At 36.5% G+C, this 21,491-nt stretch overlaps 2 protein-coding genes across 2 annotated transcripts in view; one reads left to right on the top strand and one right to left on the bottom strand.

Annotated features, from left to right (window-relative positions):
* Positions 1-1,817: 1,817 nt before the first annotated feature.
* On the bottom strand, positions 1,818-4,969 carry dffa (DNA fragmentation factor, alpha polypeptide). Its single transcript, XM_058763115.1, has 6 exons — positions 4,716-4,969; positions 4,195-4,353; positions 3,927-4,081; positions 3,626-3,815; positions 2,644-2,768; positions 1,818-2,180 (listed from the first exon to the last, which is right to left on the bottom strand). Exons 1-6 carry the CDS (start codon positions 4,807-4,809, stop codon positions 1,965-1,967), a joined length of 939 nt encoding a protein of 312 aa, XP_058619098.1. The 5' UTR covers positions 4,810-4,969; the 3' UTR covers positions 1,818-1,964.
* Positions 4,970-5,121: 152 nt separating this feature from the next.
* The window catches only part of pex14 (peroxisomal biogenesis factor 14), a 71,646-nt gene continuing 55,276 nt past the window's right edge, over positions 5,122-21,491 (top strand). Inside the window, exons 1-2 of the mRNA XM_058763114.1 lie at positions 5,122-5,292; positions 8,490-8,534. Of these exons, the coding sequence (XP_058619097.1) occupies positions 5,257-5,292; positions 8,490-8,534 (81 nt within the window). The 5' untranslated portion in view covers positions 5,122-5,256. The remainder of the gene's footprint in view (positions 5,293-8,489; positions 8,535-21,491) is intronic.

Here is a 21,491-nt window from a genome sequence, read left to right as displayed (position 1 = left end):
ATGAAAGCTCTGTAGTTTTAACTGTTGGGGGCAAATACATATTAAGTATTACAAATAAATAAATAACTATTCTTCAAAAGCCAGTTGTATCTTATTTGATACATTTTAACATGATTTTCCAAAATACGATTGTATAGATAATCATGTAAACTTAAGTTGAAGTCTTGAAGTATTAATAACAATATAAAAATTTAGTTTGCTTTGTAAAAATTATGAAAGATTTCACAGCAAAAAGACGTGTACCACAACCTGAAGATGTGTATTTACAGGCCTTAGAAATTAATGTGTTAAATAGGATTTAATAAATTAAGGTTATATATATATATATATATGTGTGTGGTTTTTTTTTTTTACAACAACTCATTCTGTATTCTCATTTAATAGTTCTTTTTTTAGACATATTCTTCAACCTGTAGATCTCAGTATGCTACCAGGAGTCAGTGAATGATCAATGCACTGTGCTTTTGCCCTGCATGACACAGCCAATCCATCATGCAACAACAGACCCCGGTTGAAGCTGTGGTCACGCTTGTCTGGTAGAGAGTACATAATTCACAGTTGATTTGCTTGCTTCTGGTGGTCAGAGCTCAGTGATGTGAGGACAGGGTGGTCGCAGTGTCACGCATTGATCCAGCAAACTGACATTATACCAACAATCACAGACAGCTTGCTGATTATTTCCTAATACTTCCCATGCACATAATAAAGAACATCAGACTTAATGTTATAATTACCACACACCAAAAGGAAGCTTATCAAAAATACAAGGTTAAATGATCAGAATAAAGAAATGACTGGTGCAATACTGAGGAAAAATGGGTAAAATCATCTCTTAAGGGTTTTAAGACAGGAAGCCCATTACTAGAACACTTCAGCTGGGTTCTGCATATACCAGTCTAATGAATTCGTCAGGAACATCTCTACATCCTGCTGAAGTGATATTCTGATCATTGGCATATAGTCTAACAATGGTCAGAATTCAAAAATTCAAATCAATAGTACATCACAGCCATAAAACAGCACAAAGACTGGCTTCACAAACCCGCCCAACACCAATCAAAGCCTACACATGCTCATTACAATCTAAGGTAGAACTACATCTGCACAGAAATAGATTGTTTTAACAAGACATTCATGGTGCAAAGGAACAGACCAGCAGGTCTCTTCATTAGTTTATCAGCATATGGAAATTTGCACCCCGTGGGCTAAATTGCTAACATTTCCAATTTGACACATTTAGTGAACCTTGCAATTCTACGGCAACACATTCCTTCCCTGAGAAATATCATAAAGCAGCATTAAATACTTGTAATAGGTATTAAAATGTCATATCTGTCAGGATATATTACAGGTATTTGGTACAATCAATTATGAATAATTTACCTCCCTTTTGAAATACTGTACTATTTGTACATTAACTTTTCTCTAAAATGTTTACTTAACAGTAATTATGAAGTAAAATTACATATACTCTTAAAAATAAAGGTTCCAAGAGGTGGTTTTCACAGCGATGCCACAGAAGAACTAGTTTTGGTTCACCAAAGAACCTTTTAGTGAACAGTTCTTAAAAGAACCATTTTTTCTTAGTGTGAAGAATATTTTAATAATCTAAAGAACATTTTTCCACTGTAAATAACCTTTTGTGGAATGAAAAGTTTCCATGGGTGGTAAAGGTTCTTTGTGGAATTATTGATGCGAATAAAAGAACCTTTATTTTTAAGAGTGCAGTATAGGATTATCACCCTGAATGATGGGTCAAATTACAGGCAACAGATAAGAAACATGGAACTTTATAAATCAAAATGAGCACCAGTCTGTATGTTTTCCTTGCTTAAAAACATGACTTTTATTATGCTTTGGCATTTCTATACAATATACTATTATCAAAATAATTCAAAAATGAGAATTCAAAAATTCATTTTTCTTGTTAGATGGAGTGTAATCAAGCAGTCCAAAAATAATAATCAGTGTGTGTGTGTTTTGCGGCGTTTGGCTCGGGTCTCTCTCTCAGTGTGTGGTTGTGATGTGGACTGATTTTGAGCATTGAGGGATTGCAGGCCTTGAACTCGCTGTAGGCGTTTACTGAGCTCACTTTCACATGCCTGGACCAGCGCTGATGTCCTTTCACCGTCCCAGCCCAACACCTCCATCATGACCTCCACTCCATGCCCCGCCACCATCTGCACAAAAAAATACATCCATTTCAGACAATAACACTAAATTATATGCTCTTAAATAACCAAACACAAAAATGTACCTATTTTTAATACATAATTACTTTGTATTATATAATATAATTATAGTAGGATTAGGATCAAGTGTTTCAGTTTTTACACTTGTGGCTTGTGCTCATTCCACTGAAAAGAGCGAGTGACCCCTACTGACATATGATTGAAAGTTCAGTCAGAATTAACCCTATGCAACATCTAGTTCTAACAAACCAATAAATAATAACCAATAAAATCAAGTCCTGCATTATTTTTTCCTGTTGAACACCCTGAAATGTCGTATTACGCAGGTAAAAATAGAATGATGTTCACGTTGACTTCCGCTGTCTAGTGTAAAATAATGTTAAATATGCTTGGTTTTTACACCATTCTTAAGAAATTGTGGGAGGTGTTAGAACACTGTAATATGTCATACCTGTAGCTCTTCATTGGACAGTCTGGTCTCTGGGTATTTTTTGTCCTTCAGGACCATTAGCGTTGTGGAGCTGAACCCTGCTGCGGCCTCCACCTGCACCCCATCTGTCTCATCTAGTCTAGCGCCTGCAGAAATGACAGTGGTTAACATCCTGAAAGCACTGGAAAGATTAGGGCTGTCACAGCAACAGATAAGCTGTTGATCATCCAAGCTGCTACTTTTCTTTATTCCACCAAGTACTGATAAAATGAACTTGTATGAACTGGTGCAATATTTAGAAATGGCTCAGCGATGCCATCTAGTGGAAGCAGAGTCAAAGCAACAGTAAAGGAATAGTTCACTCAAAAATGAATATTTGCTGAAAATATACTCACCCTCAGGCCACCCAAGGTGTATATGAGTTTGTTTGTTTTTTTTATCAAAACAGATTTGCAGAACTTTAGCATTACATCACTAGCTCACCAATGGATCCTCTGCAGTGAATGGGTGCCGTCAGAAATGGGTGTTTTTGGCTAAAATAGGAGTGTTCTATCCATAAAACTGCTTTCTCCATTAAAAAAAAGTCTTCTTGTCTAATTCAGGAGAGGAACATGCACAGATCAAAATGATTCTAAACAAATATGTCGGTGTATTTTGATATGGGAGAACGATAGGGGATGGATTTTTTCACTGTTGAAACATTATTATTGATTATGGGCTGGTATTCTGTCAAGAAACTATGGTTATAAAGTTAAAATGTCCTGTTGGTGAATTTGTTTCTTACATACACGTAGCTTTTGCCTTCAAAAGACATTAATTTATGGACTGGAGTCATGTGGATTGCTTGTGGATTACTGTGATGTTTTTATCAGCTGTTTGGACTTTCTCAAAATTTGTTCAGTGAAAGAAAAAAAAAAAACTATGGAACTACTCCTTTAAATAACTGCTGTGACTTTACTTGGGGATTTTTCTTGTATTGCTGGTATGTGAAACATATTCCTACTTTGTTCTTGTGGGTCCCAGGTGCCTTCTTGTTCTATGGCTTTCAAATAGAGCCTCAGTAAGTCTTTGGACTGTCTCTCTTCTTCCCTGCGGTCCAGCATTCTCTGCAGAGTGTCCTGTAGGACCTGGGTTTTCTGCTGCGAGAAGTCCAACGCTGCAGCCAGATCTGAGCATGGCACATCAATCAGACTCTGTAACACATTTATACAATTATTCTCTCAAAATCACAGTAAAACATTGCCTATTTACACACTATAATCATAAATGATATCACAAAAAAAACAAGCCAGAATTACACTGACCTGTAGATCTGCCTCGGACATGAGGATAATACTGGCCAGGTCCTGTCTGAGCTGCTCTGCCAAACTGCGCCAAGATTCAAACCCATCAACTTCATCTTTTCCATCTACCTCAACATCAGTGGACTTTCTGCAAGACTGCGCTGTCCCTCCATCAACTAACAAAATAGACCAGTTTACATTAGTTAGTGTGCTGAACAAATAATAATAATAATAATAATAATAATAAAAAAAAAAAAAAACATCCTGGAATATCCTGGTTAGATTTCACCTTGATGAGAATGCATCCATATTTCGTTTGCATGCAACAGCATGAATTTTGTATTTGCTGGCAGGCACAAAAAGTAAGCCTCATCTTCTACAATGGTCCCATCATCTTCTAGCACCACTGTGACAGATTCACTGGGACTGAAACCCAGAGCCTCACCACCTGTGGGTGACAGAAATAAAGAGAATGTGTCAATTGACAAATAGAGCACAGGATGAAAGGAGAAATTCAACAATTCTCAATCAATTCCAAAAACGTATAATTTTTTTTTTAATGTAAAACAATTATAAATGTATAATTACTTCAATCAATTAATTCAACTTTTATTACTCTTATTTTTCTATACTCATCTTTATGTTTTAAAATAATCTAAAACTTGACTCTTACACGTCTTTTAAATTATACATAGGCCTACTGTACTTAAAACTCAATTTCCACTGTTTTAAATGTGCAATTATAAATAATCTGTTTCAGAATTTCAGCTAAAAAAGGCTATTTACTCAATTCAGGCTGAAATCACCAACCTTTTATTTTGAGCTGATCCAGAGAGGTTACCGCCAGTCCGTAATACTTGTGTCGGCTAATGTTACACACTTTACACGCTTTTACTTCTGCCATGATGATAGTCAAAGTTCAAAGTTCATAATTCGTATCTTCAGAGCTTCACACTTTGTTATTGGTTGTTATTTTGTGTCTAAAACATCATAACTCACATTACATGTAATATTGTTACCATCTGTCTGACAATGTATCACAAAAATAAACACATTTCGGCTTCCGTGTTTTGCAATATGCTGATCGAATCTGTAACAGCTCGGTGGCTTTGCGATGTGAACGAATCGTTCTTTTGATTCGAATCTTTGAAACGAATCTTTTGAACTGATTCACAAACGCGGACGAGCTCTGTATAATATTCACTTTGAACTCGTTCTTTGAAACGAACAGTTCAAAAGAACCGATCAATGCAAATGACTCGAACTTCGTATGACTAGTTCAGACTGAAGTAATCGAGCATTGGTGAAGTGTGTTAGCGTCCTTAGCCTTTTGGCTAACAGCTCTGAGAAGATGGCATCCCCGGACCAACCTGACCACCAAAATCAGGTAGCTGATAACATTCAACCAGCTAACAACATGCATTTAGATTTTTTCCGCCGTGGACCTGCACAGTAAATGCACGATTTGTCACGCTATAATTGCTGATAAGCTCATAATCTGGCAGTCCCGTGTTGTTTTGGAAAAGTTTTAGCTGGTTTGCTAGCGCCCTGTTCACTGTCTCATCCCATGCAGATGACAGATGTGTGTGACAGGTGCAGGCCACGGAGAATAGCACATACAGGAGATTTCACTAAAGATATTAATGTGTCAGTGTCTGTGAAATGATATAAGCGCTATATGGACAATTATCTAGTAATATTCAGTCAGGGGTCGTTGACCCTGAAAACATGACACATTCATTCCTCAATGTGCTCATCTGTCTCAGTAAAGACCTCAGTTTTATCTGTTTACAGCCGACATATAAGAATTATTTATGAAATATATCAGCAACAACGAATTAAAGGTATAGTTCACCCTGTCATCATTTACCCAAATTCATGTTGTTCCAAACCTGTATCTTTGTAAAATAAAGGTATGTTAGAGAGATATGATACATTAACATATCCAGGGGTGATGCAAAATCAGTAATGGAAAAAACATCAAAGAATGTAAACACATTCATTTTAATTGCATTCTTGGATGAATTAGCATAAGAACATGATGCCTCACATTTGTTTCAGGCCGTGTGCTTATATGTTTTATATTTGTAATAGTTTATAATAAAAATATATTTATAAATTATATTAATTGACAATATTTCATACTTTTTTATTTATCTTATTCATTTTTATTAATACTTAATTAAACTTTATTAATTATATTTTTCTTTACTCATCTGTATCTTCTAAAGTTTTAAACTTGACTCATACTCTTATATTTTTATTTAAAATATTTGTAATTATTACAGCTTAAAATGTGCTATATAAATCAACAGTTAATTAAAGGGATAACAGTATTTCATCATATTTTAATTTGGACACAGTACCTGATGTTAGGCAGAATGACATCCTCAATCACTATTAATTTCCAATGCATCTTTTTTTCCATGATTATTTTTTATTTATTTATTTTTTCCAGCTAATGACAGACACTTCATATTTGGGCTTGCAATCTTGTTAGCTAAATGTTCTTGTAATTAATTTAACGTCCCAGCTTTAAGGTTAGGATGTGAATCTTGCATGATAATTCCTGTGCATTTTTCTCTATTGAATATTATTAATGGAAGCATAAGTTTGTCATAAGTACTTGCATAGGAATATGAATGCTATGACTGTTTAAGATTTGCTTATTTTTAATCAGTTTTTTTGGAAGTGTGTTGCGGATGCCTGGCCTGTATTCTGAAGTTAAGAACGGATCAGTGTGTCAACCCTGTTGTTGTGCGTTGTGCAGTGTGCAGTGTTATAATTCCTAACAAACAAAATCTGTTTGCCAACTTTAGAAAGTTTGCAGTGTTGCCGTTTGTTAGAGAGTGTAAACCAGCCTAGATAAGAAGTTTAGTGTGCTGATATTTGGCCTATTTTTGGGAGTAATGGGATGCCTTTAGTTACAATCAGGTTTTGAAAATCTGCAGCTCTTACATAGCAGATGTTACTGAAGCATAGACACTAAAATTAGAGCTTTGCTATTACACAAAAAATGAAAAATGTAAAATATATTAAAATGGAGAACAGTTATTTTGGATTATTAAAATATTTCAATAATTATATAATAATTGCAATATTTTTTTTTTTTTAATCAAATAAATGCAGTCTTGTTGAACAAAATAATCTTTTCAAAAATGAAAAATCTGACCCCAAAATTTACAACGCTGATATATAAACTGTCACTACTGTGTCCTTGAGCCTAACGTTTAGCCCAAGGTTGCTTTCAGAAGACTAATACGTTTACAGTAAGTCAATTTATCTTAAAAGAGTCAACTGAATGGCTAATTAGTAAACTAAATATCCTAATTGGAACCTTGCAGGCTTACTTAGTGCTCTAAAGTGGATCTAACAAATGGTATCATGCACTTATCAGAATCACAATAGTGAAGAGACTAAAGAGACTCTAAGCCTGGTGCAATTGCACAATGATGATAAAGGCAGGAGTATTAATGGCATCGAACGGCAATCAGCAATGCAGTAAACTCTAAAGTCCTTCAAGAATCGTATTACAGTGTGTATACAGATAGGGTTTGTGGAACTTGAGTTTAAACATTATAAATGCTAACTTTGTCACTTTTGATTGATTTAACACATCATTGCTGAAAAAAAGTTACCTTTTGAATGGTAGTGTGCATTTCTAGTGGGGGATTGTTCATGATTATATTAAAGGTGCACTAAGTAAATTTTGCCAAACGATTTGAAACATTTGAAAGCACCAAAACAAACACGGCCCTACCCCAACAGGACTTCGGCTGATATCTCCGACCTACTGATCTTTATATAATGTTCTCTATTATAGATCAGTGTCTCCGCCCCCAACGTACGTAACGTTACACAACCGTGGCAACGATGGTCGCGGAAACAAGCGAAGATGACACACAAGTATATTCAAACAAAAGCCAATACAGATTAGTTGTGTGAAACAATGCAAAATCAAGGTTACTCGCCCATCAAGAAGAAACAACGCAACCTTCGGTGTCCGATTCGAGCCCTTCCTGCTCCTTGAGTTCTCTCCACCTCTGGAAAGCTGCTCCGATATTTATGCAGGTCCTACCTCTTGCCTGACCGTAACCCATATATTATCAGACCGACTATAGATAGAGATAAATGACAGATAATAAAAAGAGTGAAATATCAATTACATTTTTTGTTCCTCTTGATATTTTACTCATATTTATTTATTTATTTTTTTTTTAATCTGTCGTCTCTCTCTATATATAGTCAGTCTGATAATATCCATCTTGTGCACTCAAATTGAGCACTCTATTTTCTCTATCTTTACAAGACACCTCCCTTACTGATGACTGGCTACAAGTGTGTTTTGGGACTCGGTCCGACACTGTGGTTAAAAGCGTTTTTCAAATATTACTTGGTGCACCTTTAATATTATAAAAAAACCTTATGAATATGAAAGCTGGCTATAATACTCTGAGCCACAGAATAACGTTAAATGCCTTTTCTTTGGTTAGAGCTGTCATGTAGGGTCAAATAGAATCATATGTATGTCATAAATTCTGCCACCAGATGGAGCTGTAACACAAGTCTGCTGTTCTCTTTCAGACCGCTGCTCCGGCCAGAGAAGAGGCGCCTCCAAGAGAAGCGCTGGTAAGTGATTGTGAGTCTAACTAACCAGCATCCGTTTTATAGAAGTAGATACAGACTGATACACTGGATAACATTTTATTGAATTGGCTTGTATTAACATTATTATTACCATATGTGTATAAGAAAATAGGAAAACACAGAATTTCTGTTAGCAAAAATGGTATGGTTCTTGTTTTTTGTATTGCCTGATTTTTAATTGGTTGTTTTATAAGAATGCTCTGCTCTGAAATTTAATGGGATGAGTCACATTCAAGGAAATTATTTGAATATTTCGTGGTCATTGGTGTCTTTAGTCATATTGCTGTTGTTGTAAAAGCAATAACCCAGACGAGGCTGTATTTTACAGAGAATTTACCACTGTATTAGTCTTGTAGGTCTATAGGTACACTACTGTTCAAATGTTTGGGGTCAGTGAGATTATATATACATATACATATATGGGTTTTTCTAGTGGTACCACACATACTGTACTGTGCCTTCAACTGGCTGAAGCAAACACTATTTACAAGCAGTGTATTTAGGTGTTCTAATAATTAGATGACAATTATCAGGTTCAAGCATATTCTATAAAATGCTAACTTGTTGAACAATTAGTAAATACAGCATAACAGCTAAAAGGGGCCCTTTTGCAGTGTAGTTGAACATAAATATAAGATTGCATTAAAGCCATTTTTTTTTATCTACACAGTGCACAACCACAGGTAGAACATTTCAGTCTTCTATTTTTCATTTTATAAAACCTCTTCATCCGCTCCTTATAGATGAATGCCTCCTGGCCCACATTGATCCCAATATACATTTATCCATTTATCATAAAGTCTTTATAAAAAACAAAACATTTTCTTACATCATGAAATATAATCACAACAGGGTAACATGCATTAGAGACAATTTCTAAGATTTATACTGCGCTTTCACTCAAAACTCACTTTAAACAACCATTGACTGTTTGTAATAACTTACGATTGCAATCTAATATGGTCATATAATATTGGTGAAATATTTTATTTGTAGCCTTTTATAAGCAGCAAATCACTTCACCTGCTTTGCATTTCCCTTTATTGTTATGAACATACCCCCAGATCATATTCTGTTGTAATTGTGTATTCATTAGCTTCATGTTTCATGTGTCGAAATGTTTCACTGGGTTTGTTGTGGACGGAACCGAATGCGGAAGTGTAGGAGAAGCTTGTCATCGGAAGAAACAGGGCAGGTTATGAACGCTTATGTGAGTGACATCTGAGCAACAAATGAGCTTTCTCTGAGTCATAACAGCGATCGCGAAAGAGAAAACAGACAGAGACCGCACTGGAAGCAGCCAATGCTCATCAGATCACGTAATGAAAAGATGATTTTCTTCTAAACGTGTAATTAGAAATTTGTATTTTATTTAGGAAGGACACATTAAATTGATCAAAAGTGACAGTAGAAGATTTCTACTTCTAACAAATACTGTTTATTTGAACTTTTTTTTAACTTTGTCTACTAATCAAATAAAGAAAAATCACTGTTTCCACAAAAAAATATTTAATAACAACAAGAAATATCTCTTGAGCAATGAATCGGCATATTAGAATGATTTCTGAAGGACCATGTGACACTGAAGACTGGAGTAATGACTGCTGATTATTCAGCTTTGCCATCACAGAAATAAATTACATTTAGATAAAATTGTAATAATATTACTGTTTTCACTGTATTCTTAATCAAATAAATGCAGCCTTGGTGAGCATAAGTGACTTTTTTCAACCCTAAACTTTTGAACCGTAGTGTATGATCATTGTTTTTCATTGATGGAATGTAATTCTCAGCATGTCAAAGATGTCATTGACTGTGATTATCTGAAGACGTTTGACAGTCAGTTATATGATTTGCTAGCAGGCAGTTTTGTGAACAGCCTGGGTATGAACGTGAGTAATCCTCATTCATCCTCAGTAGCGGAACTGCTCTCTTTATTTTATTGCTCTTAAACTAGGAAGTTCTTGGATTATCTATGGCACATTTACTATCATTGGACAATTAGGCTGTGTATTGTGCGGTTTTGTGTGATGTGATTTTCCGCTATGAATGATATCTAGCCATGCTCAAAGCACTGTCCTTAACAGCGGGGAAAAATGACGATTATTAAGGCTTCTTGGCTTTCTAACTGCTTGACAAGTCCCCCTTTTTTTCCTCTGCTTTTCTCTTTTTGATGAGCTGCTCTTTCCCAGTTAAGTGGATTATTACAGCTCTGGATAATTCATGTCACAAGGCATTATTTGGATGGGGTGAATAATTGAAATCTGTGTCTGAAAGGATTTGATGTGGATGAGCGGAAGGGGAATAGTGGCAGGGCTGGAGGGAGGCTCTGAGCGCGAGTGCCGGGGTGTCAGGCTGGGGACACCAGTCACGTTAACAGGTTCTGACTCACCTCGCCGGATGGGCGGCCCTCGCTCCTCGGTGGCAGGCGACTCTGGCTGGAGTCTGAGCTAGAGCAGGTTTGGACCTGCGCTGCACTCTGGCCTGTCAGTCAAACCCAGTACCAGTCGCGTTCAGGGTTGAGCTCTCGCCTCCAGGGGTTGTCCTTCCTGGCCTGTCCCTCTCCCACACACTGCGCCCTACTTCATTATTTCTTTATTTAACCGCCCCCTCACTTTTTCCTTTTTATTTCCTTTCATTTTCTTTCCATTTTCACTTTGATTTTAATGTCCTGTATATTTCCCTTTCCCTTTTATTGCCCTTTGTTTCTATTTTTCCCTTTACATTTCCCTTTCCCTTCCATACTTTTTTCTTTAACATTTCTTTTCTATCTCTGCTTTTCCTTGTTTGTTTATTTCCTTTCTTTGTGTTATTTTCTTTCCATTTTCACCTTAATTTTCTTGTCCTTTTTCATTTCATTTCATTTCCCTTTCCTTTCATTTTTTTTACATTTGCCATTGCATTTTCTTGTCTTTTTTTGTCTTTTTCCCTTTCCCATTCACTTTCATTCTCCTTTTCATTGACTTTTCCTTCTGTTCTTTCTTTTTTTTCTTCCCTTTCCTGTGTTCTTTTCTTTTCTTTTCTTTCATTTCCTTTTGCCTTTTGTTTTCCTTTTACATTTCCCCTTCCTTCTTTACTTTCAATTCTCTGCCTATGCCCTTTTCTTTTCTTTTCTTTTCTTTTCTTTTTCCTTTCCTTCCCTTTCATTTACATTGGCTTTTCTTTTTCCCTCTACATTTCCCTTTTCTTTCACTATAATTTCCCTTTACTAACCTTTTCCTTGTCCTTTACTTTCTGTTCTTTTCCTTGGACATTTTCCTCTTATTACCCTTTTTCTATCCTTTACTTTCCATTCCTTTGCATTCTTTTCTATTCTATTTTCTTTTTTCCTTTCTTTTTCCTTTCCATTTTTTTTTCCTTTTCCCTGTCCTTTTCCTTTTCCTTTTCCTGCATCTGTTCTTTTTCCCTTTGTCCGCTGTCCCCTTTCCTCTTTCTTTTTTCCCAGTCTACACCTGACAGTCACAACCATAGGCACATCAGCCCATGCATTAATTATTAAATCACAGAATGCCCATAAACACCCAACTGAGTAACATGCCTGAATTTACATGTAGCAGCAAAAGCCAAAGATTTAACCATATCCTCAGGCTTGGTGGAGTTAAAAATCAACCCACCAAATCCCCTCAGGCTGTCGGAGAACCATGTTTGTCAGCTCTCTTGTTTGCCTTTTAGACTTCTGTGGTGAGCTTTCTGCCTCAAAGGTGTGTGAAAGGTTAAATATCTTTCCCTCCAGTGGTGTTTTGCGGTACCCTCCTGCGATCTACCGCCAGTGACTGTAACACTCAGTGTGTTGGCATGGTAACTGCCGGCTCCATGGGACGCTCTCCCATCCTCGCTCTGCCCGCTGGGGCTCCACCGTGCGCCCCAAATATCACTGGCCTCCTGTGGAAAGAGCGAGGGATGCAGGAGCAGAGGGAGGAGGTGAAAGGAGGAGGGAGGGGAAGAAAAAAAGGAAAGTTGTCAGAAGAACATCCCGCTCTCGCCGCAACTTCAAAAGCTCCCCTTCCCCAGGATATTAAGCAACTGTGATGAAAAATTTAGCAAGCGTTAAATAAGGCGCTTTGAAGTGATCTGTTTTGGCTCAGCAGTCTCTGAATTTCCGGAGCCCCTCTGCTATCACCACCACGTTGGAAAAAAGAGACAACATCCCCAAAGCCTAGGAATCGGGGTCTGCCTGACGAGATGCCAGTGTTGACTTTGGCCATTGTGTCGACTCAATCCCATTTACACCATTATTATTTTTATGTCATACACCTTGCTGTTGCCTCTTGCCCTCTAGGCATTGGAAACACATCTGTTGCTCAAATGTTTGTTTTGAAATTTGCTTCCACCTTGCAGGGATTCGTTTAAAATAACACAGATGGTAGAAAATATAGGTGATCATTATAGGTGAGGTTTGATCTATGGGTCGCTGTAGACATTTTGGAACTTTCGACTTTTGTTTCAATTTCTCTGGTTCCTGATTACGAAACTCGAAAGTTAATTATTGAGGGAATGAGGGGTGGTTAGCTAGTAATAACCCAAAAGACTTACTCTGTGCTCACTTTCAAACTGTGCTGCAATTTAATTTGCCTGGGGATCCATCCTCGGACTTTTCTCTTTTTTCCCCCCCTTTGCTCATTACTTTAATTGTAATTGTAATCCTTTATTGGAGCTGTCTGCAGTAAAGGAGAGTTATGGTTGGCATGGGGGCACGGGCCACAGAGATATTTCATGATTGTTGGGGATGATGGTCACTAGGTGGCGATGAGCGGGCAAATGAGGGGTCTCATTCCTGAGAGATTGCCTTGAGGATCTGACTGGGTTGATTGAAGCAGCACACCTTGGCAGGACACATTTTCCAAAGGTACCGGTGCCCAGTCTGTTTCTTGTTCCACACGTTTCACCGACATTTTGGCTGGAAAAAGACGATGCTGTCTGCACCAAAACCTTATTTACATATATCTTATTTTATCTGTCCTTCTGGGAGCAATTTTTATATATATATACGTAAATATACACTTCCTTGCAAAAATTCCAAAAGGGTCAGTAAAATTTTTTGAAAGAAAGTAATGTTTTTTTTTTTTTTTAGCAAAGGCAAATTCATTTGATTAAAAATTACAGACATTTATAATGTTACTAAAGATTTCAGTTTCAAATAAATGCTTTTTGTTCATCAAAGAATCCTGAAGAAATGTGTTCAACATTGATAATAAGAAATGTTTCTTGAGCACCAAATCAGCATAATAGAACAAATTCTGAAAGATATATAGACCCTTTTTGTGCCAACGTCACGATTACGTCACAGCGCTAGCTGGAGGCAAAACAAAGGGAAAACTGGAGGAGGCCAAAATCAAACCAGCGCAGATTCGGCTACATAAGAAGCTTAAAATATCATCTTGTTGTAATGCCAGCATCGATGTGGTACAGGCTCCAATTTGAAATTTTATTGCATACCTGCTGCCCAAAGACCGACGACAGTTGTGGTTAAACGAGTGAACTGGACAGTTTGCAGCGCACACTTCTTATCAGAAAAGGTTAAATAAAGTATTGTCTTTTGTTGTTATGGATTATGGTTTGTGTTACGTGTCTAAAGATTTCTTATGCATCTCACGACTATGAAATAATGTTTGTGTGCATGTGTGTAAAACAACAAACTGACGATTTATATGCTTAATCATCTGTAATATACATTGTTGTGATTGATAGTGGCTGGAATTTCTAAGAACTTGGTAAGAAAGAATAATCAAACAAAGTTCAAAATTAGTTTCTGGACTTTTTATGTCTAGAAAATATTCACAATTTACTTTAAATGTACTGTATGTTAAGTATTGTAAAGGTACTGTAATGTCACCGTATACTTAACTTACATCAGTTACAGGATGTATATACTTTAAAATAACTATTTGGCCATTACATGACACATACATCTTCAAATAATATATCCATTACATTGAATGTTTAACTTACTTACTTTTTGTATTTTGGCCCAGTTTACTCTCATATAACTGTAAAAATAGTTGCCTGCTGAAATTGAAATATACATATATACATCTTCATGACTAGATAGACACAGGTGAGCTTCTCTTTACTACACGTTAGGTTTCTCTATAGATGTGAGCCACTCAACCGAAGATAATCCTGGCAGATTGTACATCCTTTTGAGTGAGCACAGGTTGGCCAATCTGGTTTCGTCCGTTGAAGTTAACTTATTTAAATAACAATCGCGGTCCTGCACAGTGAGTGATCTTACATATGCAGGTAAAATCGGATTTTCTCCACTAATTGTTAAAAAAAAAAACAAGCTAACAAACTTCATGGCTAGCGTTAGTGAAGCGGTCAGAGGAATCTTTCTGCCTCCAGCTAAGCTCCGCCCACAGAAAAACTTCACAATGTTTACTAACTGAAAAAGGGTCTATATGCATTATATTTTAATAAAAAAAAAAAATAGTTTAAATTAAAATTAAATATTAAAGAAAATTATAAAAAAATGTCGTTAGGTCAATGTGACACTAAAAACAGAAGTAATGAATTTCTATTAAAAAAAAAAAAAAATATATATATATATATATATATATATACAGTGAGGAAAATAAGTATTTGAACACCCTGCTATTTTGCAAGTTCTCCCACTTAGAAATCATGGAGGGTCTGAAATTGTCATCGAGGTGCATGTCCACTGTGAGACACATAATCTAAAAAAAAATCCAGAAATCACAATGTATGATTTTTAACTATTTATTTGTATGATACAGCTGCAAATAAGTATTTGAACACCTGTCTATCAGCTAGAATTCTGACCCTCAAAGACCTGTTAGTCTGCCTAAAATGTCCACCTCCACTCCATTTATTATCCTAAATTAGATGCACCTGTTTGAGGTCGTTAGCTGCATAAAGACACCTGTCCACCCCATACAATCAGTAAGAATCCAACTACTAACATGGCCAAGACCAAAGAGCTGTCCAAAGACACTAGAGACAAAATTGTACACCTCCACAAGGCTGGAAAGGGCTACGGGAAATTGCCAAGCAGCTTGGTGAAAAAGGTCCACTGTTGGAGCAATCATTAGAAAATGGAAGAAGCTAAACATGACTGTCAATCTACCTCGGACTGGGGCTCCATGCAAGATCTCACCTCGTGGGGTCTCAATGATCCTAAGAAAGGTGAGAAATCAGCCCAGAACTACATGGGAGGAGCTGGTCAATGACCTGAAAAGAGCTGGGACCACCGTTTCCAAGGTTACTGTTGGTAATACACTAAGACGTCATGGTTTGAAATCATGCATGGCACGGAAGGTTCCCCTGCTTAAACCAGCACATGTCCAGGCCCGACTTAAGTTTGCCAATGACCATTTGGATGATCCAGAGGAGTCATGGGAGAAAGTCATGTGGTCAGATGAGACCAAAATAGAACTTTTGGTCATAATTCCACTAAACGTGTTTGGAGGAAGAAGAATGATGAGTACCATCCCAAGAACACCATCCCTACTGTGAAGCATGGGGTGGTAGCATCATGCTTTGGGGTGTTTTTCTGCACATGGGACAGGGCGACTGCACTGTATTAAGGAGAGGATGACCGGGGCCATGTATTGCGAGATTTTGGGGAACAACCTCCTTCCCTCAGTTAGAGCATTGAAGATGGGTCGAGGCTGGGTCTTCCAACATGACAATGACCCGAAGCACACAGCCAGGATAACCAAGGAGTGGCTCTGTAAGAAGCATATCAAGGTTCTGGCGTGGCCTAGCCAGTCTCCAGACCTAAACCCAATAGAGAATCTTTGGAGGAGCTCAAACTCCGTGTTTCTCAGCGACAGGCCAGAAACCTGACTGATCTAGAGAAGATCTGTGTGGAGGTGGGCCAAAATCCCTCCTGCAGTGTGTGCAAACCTGGTGAAAAACTACAGGAAACGTTTGACCTCTGTAATTGCAAACAAAGGCTACTGTACCAAATATTAACATTGATTTTCTCAGGTGTTCAAATACTTATTTGCAGCTGTATCATACAAATAAATAGTTAAAAAATCATACATTGTGATTTCTGGATTTTTTTTTTTAGATTATGTCTCTCACAGTGGACATGCACCTACGATGACAATTTCAGACCCCTCCATGATTTCTAAGTGGGAGAACTTACAAAATAGCAGGGTGTTCAAATACTTATTTTCCTCACTGTATATATATATATATATATATATATATGCATTAAATAAAAAATAAATATAAATAATTTTATATAAAAAATATAATACAATTTTGTTAGTTAGGTCAAAGGTAAAAAATTTGAAGTCAGCATTTATCCAACAAAAAATGTAGAATGTTTGCTGAAACTATTAATGTGCTCATACAGTAAGCATTTTGGAGATATATAAATACTATGATATAGAAACACTGTGGTATGAAATGTTCACATAATAAGTTCTTATTTGTTACACTGTTTATTTAAGTTTGTATTGTTATAAGGTTTTTATTCTATTATTTTGATCTTTTCATTGTTATTATATTTCTCCACATATATTTTAAGCTTTGGCAATATTGTATTTTTTACAGTCATGCCAATAAAGCAATATTGAATTGAATTAAATTAAATAGGTTGAGGAATTATTGGCATCAAATCACATGTTTGTGCGAGATGTGGAAGTTTATTTAGTGTTGTTGCAATTGGCACTGTCTTGTCCTGAGCTGTTTGAGCTTGTGGTTAATGATACAGGAAAGGCCTGCGGTTTTATTGTTGCTGTGTTGCACTTTTCCGCCCCCCCACCAACCTTGTCCCAGCCGCCTTGAAAGGGCTCTGTATGAATTTTCACTGTCACATCCAAGGGCGAGCGGCACAGGGTCAGCTAATTGCTTTTATAATTATGATTTCACGTCAGATTTATCGTGCATGCTTGAAGTCTGCAGATCAGGGGCTTCGGAAAATGTGTTTACAGCTCTTGGCTCGACTCATTCTCCTGTTTCAGTCGTTCTTTTTGACTCAATTTACCAGATTAGAGGTGAATAGATGAGACCAGGCTTCCTCTTCAAGCCCCAGTGTGTATAATTTCAGAACTCCATCTGTAAAGTCCCCTACTGAATGTGTTTGTTTACTGCTGTGAAATGCTCATTAAATGACTGAGGGATGACACAAACCAGAAATCCCAGTTTTGCGTTTGAACCGTGAAATGCCGTCTCTCCAATCCTCATTTGTTTTCGGCCTGACTCTATGACACTAGTCTGAGTGACTGTGTTATTTAGCCTCTTTTATTGTAGTTTCCATAACTGTAAACGGTTAGTTTTGCTTTTTTGATGTTGGTCATATATATATATATATATATATATATACACACACACACACACACACACACACACATACATACATAATTTTTTTTTTCTTTTTTTTTTTTTCTGGTTCTCTTTGAAAAGGCAGAGAAGATAAAGACGAGTGGCGCCCAGATTTCTTTACATTGTGGTTTTTGGTCTCATGTGTGCTGTTGGACCAGATTTCTGGAGCCGGTCCCCCCGAGGCCAAATTCAACAGATTTATGACCGGACATCTTCCCACATGAAAAGCCCATTTCTTTTCTTTTAATTTTCTTCTTTTTGTGAGTGTGTGTGTGTGTGTGAGAATTTAGCTTTACAATCTGTTAAGGGGGTCTTTACTGATATCAGATCTTATTGCTTTCTTTTGATGTTTCTCTTTCCAAAGTCTTTTGACATTAGATAAAGTCATGATTCAAAGATATCAGCAAATAAGCTGATCTCAGCATCAAGAGTTTAAGATATGTTTCCAAACATGTTATTACTTTACATCATAGTGACTGTCCCCTCCTAATGATTACTGTCAAGGTGCAACAGTGCAATGATGGTAACAGATGGTAATACCATGTTACTTTGATAGAAAGTGAGGTCCAGACATTTGAGACCATTTGTGGAATTATACATGAATACATAAATGTATTAAAATTAAAAGTTCTAAAACATTTTTTTATATTAGGTTACAGGTAGTTCATTAGGTAGTCTTTTTTTTTTTTTTTGAAGGAAATTAGTAAATTTATTCAACAAGGATGCATTAAATTGATTAACATTGCCAGTGAAGACTATTATAATTTATTTTGAATGGTTTAAACAATTTACTGATTTTATACACTTCTATGTTTTATAAAATGTAAGATTACAGTTTTTTTCTTTGATAAAACATTTGTTTATTTATGTATTTTATATGAAAAAACATAAATAGGTTATAAAAATAGTTTTTTTATAATTTTTTATTCTGTGTGTGTTAGGGGTGGGAATCGCAGAGTACCTCACGATACGATATAATCACGAAACATGGCTCACGATAATATCACGATACAGCAATTCTGCGATAATCGATATATTTCTAGAAAATTCTATAATGATACATCACGATATCTAAACAAAATGCCTATGAAAAGGTTACGTGCAAGTTTTCTTTCTTTATTCAAGTCCAAACGTCAAAAAGTTCTGTAAATCAATTTTAACACGTTGAGTAGGCTAAATTATTTTATTCTTGGACTTATTAAAAGCTTACACTTTTTTTCTTTTTCTCTGTGTGTAAATAAACATTTAACTGCTGGAAATCCACCTGCCGATCCAAGCGGAGATGTTAGGCTACTCATGAACTGATCGCTGTTCCGGGGCAGTTTTTTAGTTTTCATCTCCATAAACATATAGCAGTAAATCTAATGCAGTGGCTGGAAATATGTTTATCCTTCGGTTCCTCGTGCTTCCCCATCTTCATAGAGAAGAGAACGCGGTTCATGGAACTTGCTCAGAGTCGGAGCACTTTTGGAAGAAAGCTGGGAAATGGCGTGGCCGCAATTTCCATGCATTTTTAGACGTTGTGAACAGGGAAATCTATTTAGAACACCTTATTGTATTAATTAAAATATCGATATTTGGCGCCAGATACTCTTTTTTCGTATCACATGGAGAAGGATCGCGATATATCGCCATATCGATTTATTGTCCCACCCCTAGTGTGTGTAGTTTTGACACCATTATAGTCCTGATTTTCTCTCTAGAATCATCTGGTACATAAGTTGTAGTTTTAAAGTCCTTGCATAGGGCCATATGAAATCCGTTTTCTTTTTTCCCTAATTCAGATTTTTCCATTAAAATTTTTCTGGATTCCATTTTTTTCCATTTAAATTTTATTAAAATTAAATGTATTTAATCAAAAAGCATGTGTAATTAAGTGAAATCATGAAGCTTACACAATTTAACAGCAATTAATTAAAAGTTTAAGGCCCTATGAAACTTTTTTTTCCTAATTCTGTTTTCCATAAATTTTCTGGATTCCACTTTAATGGTTTCATTCAAGTTTAATAATCAAAGCATCTGTAAATAATTTATTTTTATTAAAAAAACAAACAAACAAAAAAAACCCTATTTTATTTATTCTTTTTTTCTTCAGAAATACTGTGTTGTGTGTGTGTAAATAAATCCTGGTAAATAAATTTTCAGGTAAATATTCCTTAAATAATGTTTTAATAATAATTAATAGTAGTAGTACTGTCAGTACATTAAGTAATGCATTTCTGTCACAGTTTCTTCAAGTTAAACCAAACTTTTTTTTTTAATTGGTTGCTCTGAAGACCTTTGAGTTTCTGTTTGTATATGAAACGGCGATAGTTTTTCTTACAAGAAACGGTAAAATGCTCACAAAGTGACTCTCAGAGCAGTTCTAGAGATTATGTACTCGTATCGAGGTGGCAGAGGCTGAAAACACTGCAAGCGTCTTGTGCGCTTCAGTATATGTGTGTAGTAAACGAAACCCGTGTCTGAGCTATTCATTAGCACAGAGATATTCTGCGTTCTACAGTAAATTCAGTTTTTATGACCGGATTCCGCAATTCCGTCCGCGTTTTCCGCATCCATGAAATCATAGGACCCTACTTGTATTAGCTGCTTTTGTCTCTTTCAATAGTGTTTGAATGGCTGTAGTTTCTTAACTTCAACTGTAGCGTTCCTGCGGGAAGATTCATTAGATTTGTCAGGTGACTCAAAGCTATTAGCTCAAGGAAAACAAGTAAAACTGCCTGGGTCACCAGCGTCTCTGGTTATTTGTCCATTTCTCCCGATGACCGCCTATTTCATCAGAATGAGGCTTTGCCATTCTTCAGACACAAGCTTTCATGATAGTTTCGTGTTTCGTGTAATTAAAGTTTGTCTTCATTTTGACCGCAGAGAATGTTTGTTAGGAAATTGTGTTGACATCTAGCCTGTTAAACATTACAGTCTGTGTCATATTGTTCTCGAAGCCAAGATTTTCCAAGCCAAATACCACTTGCTTCATCTTACTTCCTTTTACGGCCTGTCAAAATGACTGAGAATGTCTCGAATTTAGGAAATTGTGGGTTATAGCCCATTAAATTCTCCAAGGTTCCTTAATTAAATCCTCTTTTATGATGTGCGTCTCTGTTTGTCAGCGCGTATTTCTCTCCGTCTGCTCCTTTTCCATGTGTCTAGATTAATTTTGTATGACATAGTTTAACGTTACACTATCCTCCTTTCACATTGCTCAGTGACCTGATGAGGTTGGGCCGCACTGCCTGGGAACGCGCGGTTTATTTTCAGCGCTTTCCTTCTGAAGGCCGCAGTTTGCCAACCACTTTGAAGGCAAGCTTTAATTGAACTCTTTGATTAGCCAGAAATCAATAAAACATGATTTATACTTGCCCGTAATTTGTAAAATCTCTGCAAATATATTAATGCTAACAGAACGGCAAGTACAGATCTGTAATTTCTAGTTTTGCCGTAGCCTGCCGAACTGTGTCATTATACGTTCACCCGACACGATGATGGAAATATGACAGGATTTTAATTATAGCGTAGCCGTGTTTTTAAAGAGCATGGAAGGAGATCTGTGACACCAGTTTGGCTGGCGCTTTGTAATTACTTCCGTTTGATGTGAAGGTTCTCCTTGGCGGCAGATACGAAGAGTAGTACAGCATGTGATGG

This window comes from Onychostoma macrolepis, chromosome 23 (genome assembly GCF_012432095.1).
Source record: "Onychostoma macrolepis isolate SWU-2019 chromosome 23, ASM1243209v1, whole genome shotgun sequence".
Taxonomy (NCBI): Eukaryota; Metazoa; Chordata; class Actinopteri; order Cypriniformes; family Cyprinidae; genus Onychostoma; species Onychostoma macrolepis.
Note: the sequence above shows the minus strand (reverse complement) of the source record. Positions and strands in the feature narration are given on the sequence as shown.